The sequence below is a fragment of the Chlamydotis macqueenii genome, chromosome 20 (genome assembly GCF_036417535.1).
Source record: "Chlamydotis macqueenii isolate bChlMac1 chromosome 20, bChlMac1.mat, whole genome shotgun sequence".
NCBI classification, from domain to species: Eukaryota; Metazoa; Chordata; class Aves; order Otidiformes; family Otididae; genus Chlamydotis; species Chlamydotis macqueenii.
The window spans coordinates 6,778,429-6,791,493 of NC_141575.1; the positions used below are offsets into that span (position 1 = coordinate 6,778,429).

Here is a 13,065-nt window from a genome sequence, read left to right on the forward strand (position 1 = left end):
AAAACACACTGTATATCATGTCCAATTTATGAAAATTACAGAGGGGAAGATACAGCACTACTTCCCTTAATCAGGAACGGGAAGCAACAGCTTTCTCAAGGCACAGGATTCCCCAGCTTCCAGCTATGAACAACTCCAAACACCGCCGGGTATTTTAATCCTCTCCTTTCCGAAGAGGGGCAAAACTCTCCCCAGGACGAAACGTGCTCATCGCCCACAGCACCCACCGGGAACCGACACGGAGCTTGTGAACCACCACAAGCGAAACCCAGCCTTCCCGAGCAACAAGGCTCATGTCAGAAGTTTAAGAAACTTCTCCTGCCATGGCTGGAGGCTTTTTCAAGGCTCTCTGGCTACCTCGGGTTGGCAGGGACCCAGCCCGGGGTCAGTCTGCCGCTCAAAGCAGGCTCAGCCCGGGGGTCACAGCGGGGTTTTACACCCCGGTGGGGCTGGAAAACCCCCACCCCTCCCCGCACGTTTTCCTTGACACATTTAAAGTCGCCAGACAGTTCCCGCTTTCCGTCGCGGCGGGAAGATCACCCCAAGGCAGGAGGCGCTTCCCACTCCGGTCACGGCGGGGAAGGCGCCGAAGGAAAGACCGCCGGGCGCGCCGACATCCCCGCGGCCACAGGGCGAGGGGACCCCCGCCCTCCCCGGCCAGGCCCCCTCACCGTGAAGGGCCCCGCGGGGGTCCGCTGCCGCCTCGGGAGGGCTTCGGCGGCGGCGGGGAGGCGCTGCCACGGAGACCCCGCAGCCGGAGCGAAGCGGGCGGCCGCACCGGGAGGCTCCGCCGCACTTCCGGGGCCGCCGCCCGCCGCTCCGCCATTGGGCGATTCAAACCCCCCACGTGACCCGGCGCGCCGTCACGCGGCTCCAGCCCGCAACGAGCCCCGTCGCCATAGTGACGTGAAGCGGCGCGGCCCGGCCCGGCCCTCCGCCCGCCACCGCGGGGAGCGGGTGACAGCGCAGCGGCCCCGCGGCTGCAGCGGGATGAGGAGCCGGGCCCGCGTAGATCTGTTGGTGCTTCTGACCCTCACCGAACGTGCGCTGGCGCAGGAGGCTGTGAAACACTTTTCCTGCAGCGAGCGGTGACCCTGATGGGTATTTTAAGTTATTACAAAGTGTTTCTCCAAGCTCCTCTCTGTGCATGTTCAATATAATTTTTTTTTTTTAAAACATTACCTGCTTGAACTTTGTTCTTTTGATACCACGGAACACAAGTTTCAGTGCAGAACAGCTTTAACAAACAAACACAGCGAGTCAGGGACCAGTTACCCCGCTGGTTTTACCATAAACATGTTTTTCTTTCCTCTAGTTCAGATCATAACTGAGTTCCTAACTGGTCTTACATTTGAGGGGAAAAAAAACAAACATCCCCCCACCCAGCAGAACCCACACAGCGCAAGCAGCTGTGTCACAGCCCGACTTCAGCCGCACCTGAAATATCTCAGATGAGCTTCCCCGAAATCTGCCCTTTCTTCTAGGGAAACACAACTTTACGGAGGTGACAATTAAGGAAATGTTAAGCCTTGGGCTGCAGAGAGGATCGCTCACGTTCAGACCTGCCTCACCTCTGACAAACATCAGGCATTTCCACCCAGCGCAGCTCAGCAGGCTTTGTATTGCACAACATCCCCTGCAGCGACAGCTCCTAATCCGATCGCTGCTACAACAAATCTTTTGGTACTCTTGCACAGCAGAAACATCTAGAGATCCTCTGGGCACGCAGACTGCTCCTTCTTTTCCCAAAATAACAACAAATTGATTTTCGGCGATATTCCAGAGAGATTTCATGCAAGATAAATCTTTCAAATAACTGCTTGGCATTAGTGATTTCTGTGCAGGGCGTGCATTCCGGGCGTAACACGTAAGGTAAGAATTCACAGATGTCACAAAGGGCACAGAAAGAAGCAAGCCTTTATCCTTGCAGACCGTACAGAACCAAGTACGGAAAGAACCGTTTACATGGAAGAGTAAAAGCACACAATCTGCCAAGCCTTTTCCAGTACCACGGATTCCTTCAGTTCCCTCAGCACCGGGCTTACAGGATTCTATCGCAGGAAAAATTGTCATTTAAAAACTAGTATCCAGTGTTTCAGTCAGGAAAACACTTCAGATGACGTGGATGAGTAGTGGAAGACAGCCTGAAGCAGAAGCTGCTCAGACCTACCGTACCCGATATGGCCGTAACGCTCAGTAGCCCAGAGAGCAGCTTGCTTTTACCGTAACTTGCTCTGAGAGCGGCTCTCAGCTAAAAGGAGCCTATTTACTGCATTCTTCAGTTCAGAGCTTCTCCGTTCCAGCAGGGTCCAAGATCCCTTCCGTTTACCTTTCCCTGTCCTTCTAAATATCACGTTCAAACGCAGACCCAGCTGGATCCCTTCTGCTCACTGACACTCGATATTCTGACCGGGACAGCCTCTGTGCCTGCGTGTCAGTTCATTAGGTGTGACCAGTCCATTCAACTCTTAACACATAAATGCCATTCCTTCTGAAGTCTGTTTGCTTGTTTGTTTTTTTACCATGCAAGTACTTCAGGAGGGCAGCTGCAATCAGACCGCAACTTCAGCTTTTTTAATGACTTCTTCCATGCGCTGGTACCAAGGCTGAATCTTGGTGTGAAACATCATGTCGTCAAAGGCTTCCAGCCCTTCCATGACTCGCAGGACCCCGTACACCGCCTGTGCCAGGGGATACAGATCAGAACAGTGAAAGAGTCAGCAGTGGAGAATGGCTTAGGGTACCAATGAGTGTCTCAACAGCCTAGTCAGTAAGGCGCTTTCCCTTTCCTCCCATCTACTCCACCACTCTGATTAGCAAGGAAGACTGAACGGCTGGAAGGTAGTTAGGAAAACGCATGTTTTCTCAGGACAAAACACTAAGGAAAGATCAGGATCTATATGTACTTATGGGGCAAAAGTTAATCCCATCTCTGCAAACTCTGGTGTGAAATGCTTCACCTGCTTTCAGGGAGAACTGCTGGTGCAGGGGATTAATCCTGCTCCACTCTGCACTGCTGCCTGCAAAGGAAACCCCAGAGCATCAAATGTAATAAAGCCTGTGCAGCAGTGAGGCTTTATTCACCAGCATTCACGAGCCAGAGCAGCGCTCTGGCTTGTAGCCTGCTCTTATCATGCTTCCCCATGACCAGTAACATCCACCTGCAGATGGTAACTGCAGGTTCCACCTTAGGAAACGTTTATCTGAAAGAAAACAACAAATACCATCCTGTGTAAGACAAATATTTCTAAGTCCTACTCATGCGGTAACGTATTACTGCACAAAGAACACTGACAATGTACCTCACGTAACTCACCTTCTCCGCCTGTATTTGTATTAATGATTTCACACAGACGAGCAACTGGATGATTTGTACTATACCTAACAACAGACACAGGAATTAACCCCTTACCAAGTCAGCAAGGTTCGGCTGGTTTCCACCCATGAACAGTCGGTGTTTGCCAATAGCTTTTACCCACTCATTAACCGCTTCATACAAGTCTTCTCGGACATCATCTTGAAGGTGATGTCTGGATAAAGAAAAGAACTAGTTTGAAGACACTGTTTTTTTCCTTTCTTTAACCTTTTATCATCTCTCATCTTATGGCCTGATCTTTGCCTGGGAATCAGGAAGGTATTTGAGAGTGAAGGGGGCAGTTAGTGATTAAATAGATGAGTAGAGGGGTTCAGTACCACCAGTTAAAGTACAGCTGTTACACTGAATTAAATGGTTTGGTTTAAAACCGAACTGAGGTTCTGCATCTGGGGTTCACAGCTAAGGAGGTTAAGGAGCTATTCCTCTCGTGTACTTGGTGCTTGGCAGTACCAACCTTTTCTTCAGCCTCTTGCTAATGAAGAACATGGCAACAGCCCCAAGGTACTTGGCAAAGAAACCTTCCACGGTGCCAAACTTCCCCTCACGGACAATGTAATCAAAAGATGCCAAGGCTTCTCTGGGTGTACGGTAAACATTGGGGGAGATGAGGTGAACAAGCCAATCGTCTGCCCATTTTCTCCACTTCATTTCTTCCCTGCAAGCATTCAAAAGAGACTTTTCAGCGAATGAGGTACAGATTGCAGGGCTACAGAAGGCAGACAGAATGACAGTGGCATTAGCTAGAGGTTCTGCCAAGGACGAATGCGTCAAAAACTCCTGCCCAGCCTTGTGCTCTCATGACCTCTCTGAAATGCACTCAGGATCATTATCTTTGGCAAGGCTCCTCCAATCTCAAACTAAAATTAAGACTAAGATAGAGCACTAGCTTTCCTCCCACTTTAAGAACTAAAGCAGAAAGGGAAACTAGCACTCCATAACATTCCCCTGTGACATAACAGAAAAGCCAACTGGAGGCAACTGAGGGCTAGCATGATAACGATGGTGGTAACTAGGCTGTCTAACAGCAGTTTCAAATCATGTGAGAAACACAGCAAAATCACTCCAACTACTGAGGTTTTAAACACTAAGGGGGGTGTGGCAGGAGTTACCAGCACAAGTGGGATTTTTTTTTTTTTTTTTTTAATCTGCACCATCCTTGAGTACATCTGGAGGAGGCTATGACCCTACCTGGAGAGCCCAGAAACTAAGAACACTTACACTCTTATTTCTTTGACAGGATAGACTTGCTTTGTCTCCTTCTCATCCAGCATCAGCCAGTATTTATTCCCATACTCAAATACCTCCTTGCCTTGCTCCGTGATCGTTTTCATAGGAGGATAAAAGGACACAATTTCTTCTAAGCTATTCCTCCTGTGGACAGAAACACAGTTCACACCTGATATGGCTACTACAAAAATGAGCAAGAGCAAAGGACAGATTGAAAGATACACACTTTAAAAATGTATTATTCTGAAAGTAAGTGCACAAGGTTCCAAATTCTATATGAAATAAGTTTTGAAAAGAGACTGGAACAGCTACTTGCAAATAACTATTATTAGCGTACACACCTTTGTGTCAGAACAGACATTTTGCAGACCATTCTCAAGGGCTTTGTAGCACGGACCTAAAGGACAGGCCCTAGGTACAGTAACTTAATTTCATTCTAGTTGCTATAACTGGCTAAACATAAGCTTTAGTTCCAGAACTAACACCAGTCCATGTTTAAGCAGGTTTTCTGCAAAGAAAAATCTCACAGGTGGAAAAAAAAAGAGTAGTTCCAAAAGGTAACAGCTGTGCTTCACTGCACAGATATCACAACATCTACAAGCACCATCCACACCATCACAGCCAGGGTCAGGTCTGTCAGGCCAAACGCCCAGAGCTTTAGAGATCAAGGTCAGCAAGCTACTTATGAGCGACTCAGAGTCTTCTCAGTCTCTAGTTTGCTAGGGCCATTGACATTCAACGCTTCTCCCATCATCCCGTTTTCTTACTTGGAAATGAGATAGGTCTTTATTGCACTGATGATCACTGAAGAGTCATTCAATTGCTGAAAAACAGAATTAAAACAAACTTTTAAAAGAAGCTGGTGAAAGTCAAAAGGAAATTCTTCAAAATCTTTTCCCCTGCATGCTGATGCTCCAGGTTAGTTCTACAGTCCCTCTTCCTCCCACACACTTCCAAAACTAAAGACAGCCCTACATTGAGATCTCTTCTGTGATTGTTTCAGCCTATCACTTCAAATTTGTCTTTCATTCTGACAACAGAGGACCTGAGGGCAAGTTACACATACAATACTAGTGAGTTTTGGATCTAGGCTCTTGGCAGCAAAGGTAGAAAGCAACACTAACATGAAAGAAAAAAAAAAAACAACAAAGTTGAATCTTCAGTATTCTTGAGATCTCATTCTTCTCCCAGAAGATACAACCAGTCCCTGTTACAGCTGGTACAAACGATATGTCCTGCGTAAGGCTGAAAAAAGCTAAAAAATCACTGGATTACAAAAAACAACATGCCTTTTAAGAAAGATCAACAAAAAACTCAAATAAGGCCAAGGCATAGCTGACCACGAAGCAAGAAACAAATCTTAGGCTCTTGAGAGAATAAAAGATGATTTAAAGATTACACTGCATGTGATAAACCACAGAGACATGACAGAGACAAAGCCTCCAACCACTGCTTATGAGGAAATCCAGCTTTCAACATAGTGAGACTTACCAGAGGGCTTCCAGCATTGGCTAGCAGGATAGGCACCTTTCTGTAGGAAGAGAATTTGATCTCTTTCCTCATTATCGGGTTCACTTCCACAATTTCATAGGCCAGTCCATGATAATCAAGAAAAGCTCGGACTTTGCTGCAGAAAGGACACGTTTTATACTGGTAGAGAGTGAGCTGCAGGCTCCCTGCAGGCAGCTGGGGAAGGAACAGACCAGAAACTTTCATTTTCTACTAAAAATATAAATATTATCTTCCCTTATTATCACCCTTATTTTTGTTATGAAGTCATAGTTATTGACATTCAGTTCCAACATCTGATCATCAAAATATCCTGGCTAACAGACACTTTCTTCAAGTGGTATCACAAATATTCACCTTCTATTGGGACCAAACACTTGTTTTTCTAAACATCTATTTAACCTGCCAGAAACTCCTACTCACAGCCAAAAGGAGAAGTTAAATCCAGACAGCTTACCCTTGTAGCCACAATTCGCAAACTAAAGACAAACATCACCATATTTTAATAATCTTTAAATAAAACCGAACCAGCTTTTCCAATTCCCCCCCCCCCCCCCCCCCCCGCCTCCAACAATCACTGTGAAGGCCACAGGATGGGGAGAGCAGAGTTTGCTGCTGATTTTAGGCAGGCATCTGCCCAAATTCAGACTCCTGGGATTAACCAAGGTGTGCACAACCGAGGCAAGGCAGGGAGAACGCGGGGCGGCACAGACAGCGAGGCCGCGAGGGATGTTTCCCTGCGCTGCTGTACTTCAGGGATCTGACAGGCCACGCTGGCCACTACTCATACATTACAAAACAAATGCAGCCATCTCACTTTGCTTCTGGTCTGCAATTTCCTGGGTTACACAACCCTCCGCGGGTGCCTGGAATCCACCTCTCGCTTTCCGACAGACATTCCTCACAGCTCCCCAAGGAGAGCGCTGCCGGGGCCTCCCTTCGACAATTTTAAGCGGTTTCCTCATGGAAACCGGACCCAAAAGCAGCCTCTCGGTCCGCAGAGGCGGAAGAAACCGCTCCGCGCCCTCCCTGAAGCTCTGTCTCCAGGGGCTCTCCAGGGCTCGGGAAGGGCGGGGGCCCGGGGAAGCAGGCGGGGACGGGGACGGCCGGGAGCGGAGGAGCGCGCAGCCCGCGGGCGCGTTACCTCAGCGGCCGAGTGCTCCCACAGGCGGTGCCGCGCCGCCAAGTAGAGGCCGGCGCCGCCACCCAACGCGAAGGCAGCGCCCAGCAGCAGCCGACCGCTGCCGCCGCCCCTTCCTCCTCCTCCTCCTCCTGCAGCCGCGGCACTGTAGGCTCGGCGCGGGGCCTGCAGCCGCCAGCCCGGCAGCAGCGCTGCCCGCCAGGCCCTGCCGGCGGCCGCCATCTTCCCGGCACGGCGCGGGCCGGCGCTGCGGGGCGGGGCGCAAAGGGACCACACCGCACCGCACCGCCCCGCCCCGCCGCGCGTCCCCCGCCCCCGAAATGGCGGCAGCGGTGTCGGGGTGAGGGGAAAAAAGCCCACAAGGGTGTGAAAGCGCACGGGAGGCGTCCGCGGCCAGGGCGTCTGGCTGCAGGGAGCTACAGCGAGTGTGGCCCTGCTCCCTCGCAGTAATTATAAAATCCGGGTTTGCTGGTGACACACCAAAGCGTAAAGTGGCAATAAAATAATCTATTCTCTGAGAGCACATCCTGCCCAGTGAGGCCTGCACATACCCACGGTGTGAGCGCAAACGTCGCACAGAAAGTCATCTTTTTCATTAAAGCGTGGTTATGTCCATTAGTTACACTAATGTTCAGTTCCCCCACTCTGGGCACGATATGGGCCCAACTCAGCAGTTCAGTTACCCCAGAACGGAGAGGAGCTGGCTGCGATGTTAAACGAGGACATAACCTTTTCTTTGTTCTTTGCCCCAAATACCCACTTAATAACGAAGTCCTCAAACTGGGTTTATCTCAGGAGCGCTGCTGGAATTAATGCTCTAATTGGAAGTTATTTTCATCCCGGTAACATTTCTCCCAGGGATGAAAAAAAACCCACACAGCGTAAAAACCTCTGGAGGGTGCGTGAGGTAGGACGGATACTGGGCCAAAGACAAGGAAGAGCAAAGTGAACTGCGCTCGCTCCTTCAGGGGAGAGGTTTGAAGGTGACCTGAGCGTGGCTCAAGCTGCAAGGTGGTGACCCGGCTGCATTTTGGAATTCAGCAGCAAAGGCCTCGCTGCTGCGGCCTCAGCACCTGCAGACGGCCCGGGGGCTCCTCACGGGCAGAGGTGCAAGCCTATTCGTATTGATCCTAAGTCATCTTGGGGGAGAAGCGCTGGGTGGCCACGGCAGCCCCTCACAGCTTCACTTCGTGCCCAAACGCACTCCCTTGTGCCCGTGAGTGCTGCGGCTGGGACAGCCCACGGGACAGGGGGGCCTTGAGGGGCTGAGGACACTGCGGGACAAGGAGATAGCGTCGCTTGGGGAAGGCGTTTGGGGAAAACACCCAGGAATCGGGGGGCGCAGAGCGGCGCCCACCCTGCGCGCTGCCCTCTGGGGCCGCCCTGCTGCAGGCGACCGCTGCTCGCCGCTCCCGCCCGCGCAACGCCCGCCCCCGCGGCCCGCGCGCTAACCACAGGCTTTACCCCCTCCGCCGGCCGCCCGGCCCTGAGTGACGCGCTCGGCGCCGAGCTCTCCCATTGGCCGGCGGCTCTGCGGGCGCACCGACGCGCCGTCCGGTCGGTTCCGACGCGCGGTGTCGCGGGGGGCGGCGGGGATGTCGGGGCCGAACGGGGAGCCCCACGTGCCGGTGGGCGGCGCCGGCGGCAACGACGACAACGACGACGACGAGGACAACTTCGGGGAGGAAGGTGCGTGGAGGGGGGGGGGGGGGGGAGCCCGGGGCAGGGCCGGTGCCGGGCCGTCACCCCCGAACCGGCGGCCCCGGTGGGGCTCGGTGCGCTGGCCTGGCTCCGCGGGCCGCAGGTGACAACGGCCAGGTGTTCCCAGATGTTTTGAAGCCGAGCAGGGCGGAGGTGATTCCCGCCCAGCCATGGGCCACGAAGCTGCCTTGGGGTTGGGGTTTTTTGTTTGGTTTTTTTTTTCTCCTGTGAAAAGACGATTCTGTGCTTTTGCTGGTGGACAGGGTGCGGATGACCAAGGAGAAAGAGGACATTTGGATTTTGAAACCTGAGGACAGATTACGTGGGCAGATCCAGGAGAAGTAGTCATGGGTGGAAAAAGTGAATTTAATGCATTTAGCTGGGCAAATTTCATTTTGGGGCATTTTTACAGTGCCTAGGCATGACATTTCTGATGCTGTCCAAGCCGGTTAGAAAAAGCTGATGGAGAAAGTGAGGCAACATCGGAGCTGTAATGCGTACGTACAGGCCGTTCTTAAAACTGGAAATCCTTCAAAGAGTAAGCACATCGCTGCTCTTCTCTTGAAAACGCGCAGAGCTGGGTTACGCAGCTTCCCAAAAGACCGCTCAATTTCCAGATGTGACCTGCACAGGTGACTCCCGTAGCGGTGGCTGTGACCCACCTGCAGTGACAGGAGGATCACTTCTGGCCTAAAACACCCCAAGAGTGTTCACTGGTTTGCATCATCGCAGTAATTTGTGTTTCAAACTTTTTGAAGGGCTAAGAGAAACAGCGGATGTGACAGAGAAATTCACTAAATCTGATCTACATCAAGTCTCTGCGTTAAGTTGTTCCGCCTGTAATTAACTGGGACTTTGTGTGCAGTAGCTGGTCATAAAAGGTCTCTAACTATTTCCTGGTCGTGTGGAGCTGAAGCTGTGGATCACTTCCTTGATCTCAAACAGGAAACCTTATTTTTGTCAGCTGTTGTCGTAAGAATGCAGAGGAGTAACCAACACGATTGCCATATTCCTCGTCAGCATTTTCGTTAGGGGATGCGGTTATGTTTCCACAAAAACACACCAAGCTTGCAACCAACAGAAGACAATCAAATGTTTTTACAGCTGATTTTAAAATGGGTATTTTTTTTTTTCACTTCCCAAAGCTGCACAATTTACATAGCTTTTGCTTGAGCACTGGGCACTGAGAACAATTAAGCTCCTGGTGTGATTACAGACTTCTCGTCATTGATGAATAACGTTACTTGTCAGTAGTTACCGCATCTGCTTGGGAGCTGCTCACCCTTTAATTGGAACGTGGTCCATCAGGTACTAGGTTGAAGTAAAGAGCTCTAACTCACGGATGTTCACGTATGCCATACCTTGAAACAAGGTTTGCAAAATACTGCAAAATTCTTTCCACTGCCTTTGTGGAAAGAATGTGTTTGTGGGATTTGATTTTTAAATGCAAGGACATCAGCAGTGCTCTTGCTGATAATGCCACCTCTGCATATACCTGCAAGGCTAAACTTCTAGAAACAAGCTTAAGTGCTATGTGTGCAATTCTCCAAAGAATTAAAGGCTGCAACACTGATGTGAATCGCTCCAAAATAGTATAAGAAAAGGAAGACAATTTTTTTTTATATAATGAAGCTTCTCCTTAACTATTAATAATGCAAATGACTGCAATATTTAAATACTCACAGTTCTTTTAAAGCTGCCTAAGGAAGTGTCAAGGGAGCAGCCGAGAGGAGCAAAGTTGGGCTTGTGAATTTCAGCACGGCTCAACTCTCATCCTCCTCGCTTTCTCTGTTAGCTCAGAGCAGCGCTCCAGCCAGGCACTGCGTGTGTCACGCTTGGCTTCGATGTTCCCACAGCTGCTTGGAGGAGCCCGGTGGAGACAAGCCAGCCCCAGCCGGTGAGGTGTGGGCTTGTGCCACCCACACAGGCATCTTTCCCTGTCCTGCAGCCCACAAAAGTCACAAACGTTAGCCCACAGGTCACAGCTGGATGCCTGCCTCCCTGCACTCAGGGCATGAACATGGGACCGGCTCTGCCTGGGGTTTCCTGTAACCCCACCCTGGGGTTTCAGCTGATGCCAAGCTTCCAGTTCCTGAGTAACTTGTCAGTAGAGGTTTATCTTGTCTGTTTTTTCAGGGTTTGAGGGTTTTTTTTGTTATTCTTTGGGACTGTGTGAACATTGCTTGGAGCAATCCAAAAGCAAGTGTTTAATCGCAGCAGCACAGCTATCTTCGTCTGATTAACAGTGCTAATACACATCACTGTGAAATGCCACTGTACTGAGGCTAACACTTCTGCACTCAAAACAAATGCTGCAAATAAGAAATCATACCTAGGTAACTGTCAGGCTCATCCTGAATGAGTTTGGCTTTAATCTCAAGTACCCAAAGTCTTAATGGCACATGAAAATCCTGTGGTTGAACTCGGTGCCCCACACTTAACCTCCCTTTGGAAATAACAGTGCCGCTACCAGCACCTTTGGGCTCATCCCTGCTCCTGCCACAGCAATGGCCGCGCAGTTTTGGCAGTCTGACCCCAGCCAGGCCCTTGTGAAGCACATCCCAGCCTGGGAACCTTACACAAATAATTCAAAGAATGCAGTAAACACTTCGGCACGCTGCCACAACGGCTGCACCCGTATCAGGAAAGACGATCCCTGAGGCAGCTAAAAAGGCTAACTTGTCCTTGGGGTTTATTTGGTACTGCTGCAACGTGGATCGCCGCGCACTAGCGCTCGGCCTATTTATGTATGAGAGCAAAGGCTGTCAGGTATGCGCAGAACGGGCTTGGGCTGCCCACAGGTACCTTGCCTTAGATCTTGTTAGCAGTCCTCCAGCTTCCCCTTGGTCTTGCTTGATCGATGAACACAACACATGCAGGATTCAGTTGCATTTTACTTCACGCATCCAGTTGCGGATAAGGCACAGCCAAAATGCCGTGGGCACGTTTTGCAAGAGCTGTCACTGCCTTCACTGACTGCAGTGACATTATACTTACGCTGTTCAGTCTCTCATTTCCCTTCCTTTTAGAATATGCAGCAATAAACTCCATGCTGGACCAGATCAACTCCTGCTTGGATCACCTGGAGGAGAAGAATGATTATCTACACGCCTGCTTGAAAGAACTGCTGGAGTCCAACCGCCAGACCCGCCTGGAGTTCCAGCAGCAGAGCGAGCAGCAGAACATGGAAGCTGATGTGCAGGGATCACAGCCTCCTGTCTAGCGTGCTGGCCACAAACTCAGTTGGTATTGCTAAGGGGACGTTTCCCGATCACTAGTTTAACGTAACACTTGAATAGAAGAGGTACCTCGTGCCTGTTACTTGTTCCTTCCTGTGGTTGTGTCCTGCCGTTCACCTCCATGTTCTGTTTTTCTTTAGCTGTGCGATGGGTGCCGAAGCACACAGGTAGACGTGGGGGAGTTGGTTCTTTTTGTTCCCCAGCACGAGCCTGGCACTGACACTTGGTTAGAGCTGGTTGTAGGATGCCATGCAGGTTGTTTGCAAGCAGGCCCTCTTCACAAAGAGAAAAAATGACCTCTGCTCTTTTATACTGTTAAACTCAAGCAAGGAGTGTTACGGCTCTAGCCTCTTCCCTCAGAAAGCACAGTAGGCAGGAGCTGTCCTGACTCCAGGCTTGCCCCTAAGTGTAACTCTGGCGACAGACTTGAGGAGGAAGGCCCTAGGCCAGCTCCTGCCTTGAAACTACAGCTTCCCCATCATTCACATTTACTGTGATGTAAGAATACTGGCAGATGGTCCCAGATCACTGGATATTTCTATCTCTTTCCAAGACAAGCTACTAGGGTGATGGTTTTGACTGTTGTAATTGGAAGCTGCAGAGACCTCCCTGTACATTTTGAAAAAAGTACATGAGCATTCTGGTCTGAAACTTGTGATCTTGTCAGGATAGCCTGGGGCCAGCACTGTGAAGCAAGACTTACCGTTCTAGTTCTGTGGAATTAAAGGAGATTTTTGAAAGTTAAAGAATTTATTTATAAGAAATCTGTTTTATTAAAATCAGTTTGAAACAAAATTTGTTCCTGAGAGTCTCCACTCTGAGAACAGACTGTATTAAGCCTTGCAGTATTAGCAGAGGACCAAGATGCACGT

General features: G+C 50.2%; 3 protein-coding genes across 3 annotated transcripts in view; 2 read left to right on the forward strand and 1 right to left on the reverse strand.

Moving 5' to 3' along the window:
- The window catches only part of DYNC2I2 (dynein 2 intermediate chain 2), a 122,976-nt gene that overhangs the window by 92,790 nt on the left and 17,121 nt on the right, over positions 1–13,065 (forward strand). The window lies entirely within an intron of this gene.
- PTGES2 (prostaglandin E synthase 2) lies at positions 1,900–7,476 on the reverse strand. Its single transcript, XM_086764135.1, has 7 exons — positions 7,257–7,476; positions 6,095–6,289; positions 5,371–5,426; positions 4,595–4,747; positions 3,831–4,031; positions 3,413–3,530; positions 1,900–2,681 (listed from the first exon to the last, which is right to left on the reverse strand). Exons 1-7 carry the CDS (start codon positions 7,473–7,475, stop codon positions 2,553–2,555), a joined length of 1,071 nt encoding a protein of 356 aa, XP_086620261.1. The 5' UTR covers position 7,476; the 3' UTR covers positions 1,900–2,552.
- BBLN (bublin coiled coil protein) lies at positions 8,778–12,275 on the forward strand. Its single transcript, XM_086764160.1, has 2 exons — positions 8,778–8,942; positions 11,984–12,275. The coding sequence occupies exons 1-2, from the start codon at positions 8,849–8,851 to the stop codon at positions 12,175–12,177; spliced, it is 288 nt and encodes a 95-aa protein (XP_086620286.1). The 5' UTR covers positions 8,778–8,848; the 3' UTR covers positions 12,178–12,275.

What these genes read in the sequence shown, in the direction of transcription:
- PTGES2 (XM_086764135.1), bottom strand. Translation starts at nt 7,475, where the DNA reads ATGGCGGCCGCCGGCAGGGCCTGGCGGGCAGCGCTGCTGCCGGGCTGG. An exon ending in GGGAGCACTCGGCCGCTGAG is followed by an intron (nt 6,290 to 7,256) that starts GTAACGCGCCCG and finishes TTCCTTCCCCAG; the next exon opens with CTGCCTGCAGGGAGCCTGCA. An exon ending in AGCAAGAGGCTGAAGAAAAG is followed by an intron (nt 3,531 to 3,830) that starts GTTGGTACTGCC and finishes TTCTTTATCCAG; the next exon opens with ACATCACCTTCAAGATGATG.
- BBLN (XM_086764160.1), top strand. Translation starts at nt 8,849, where the DNA reads ATGTCGGGGCCGAACGGGGAGCCCCACGTGCCGGTGGGCGGCGCCGGC. An exon ending in GGACAACTTCGGGGAGGAAG is followed by an intron (nt 8,943 to 11,983) that starts GTGCGTGGAGGG and finishes CCTTCCTTTTAG; the next exon opens with AATATGCAGCAATAAACTCC.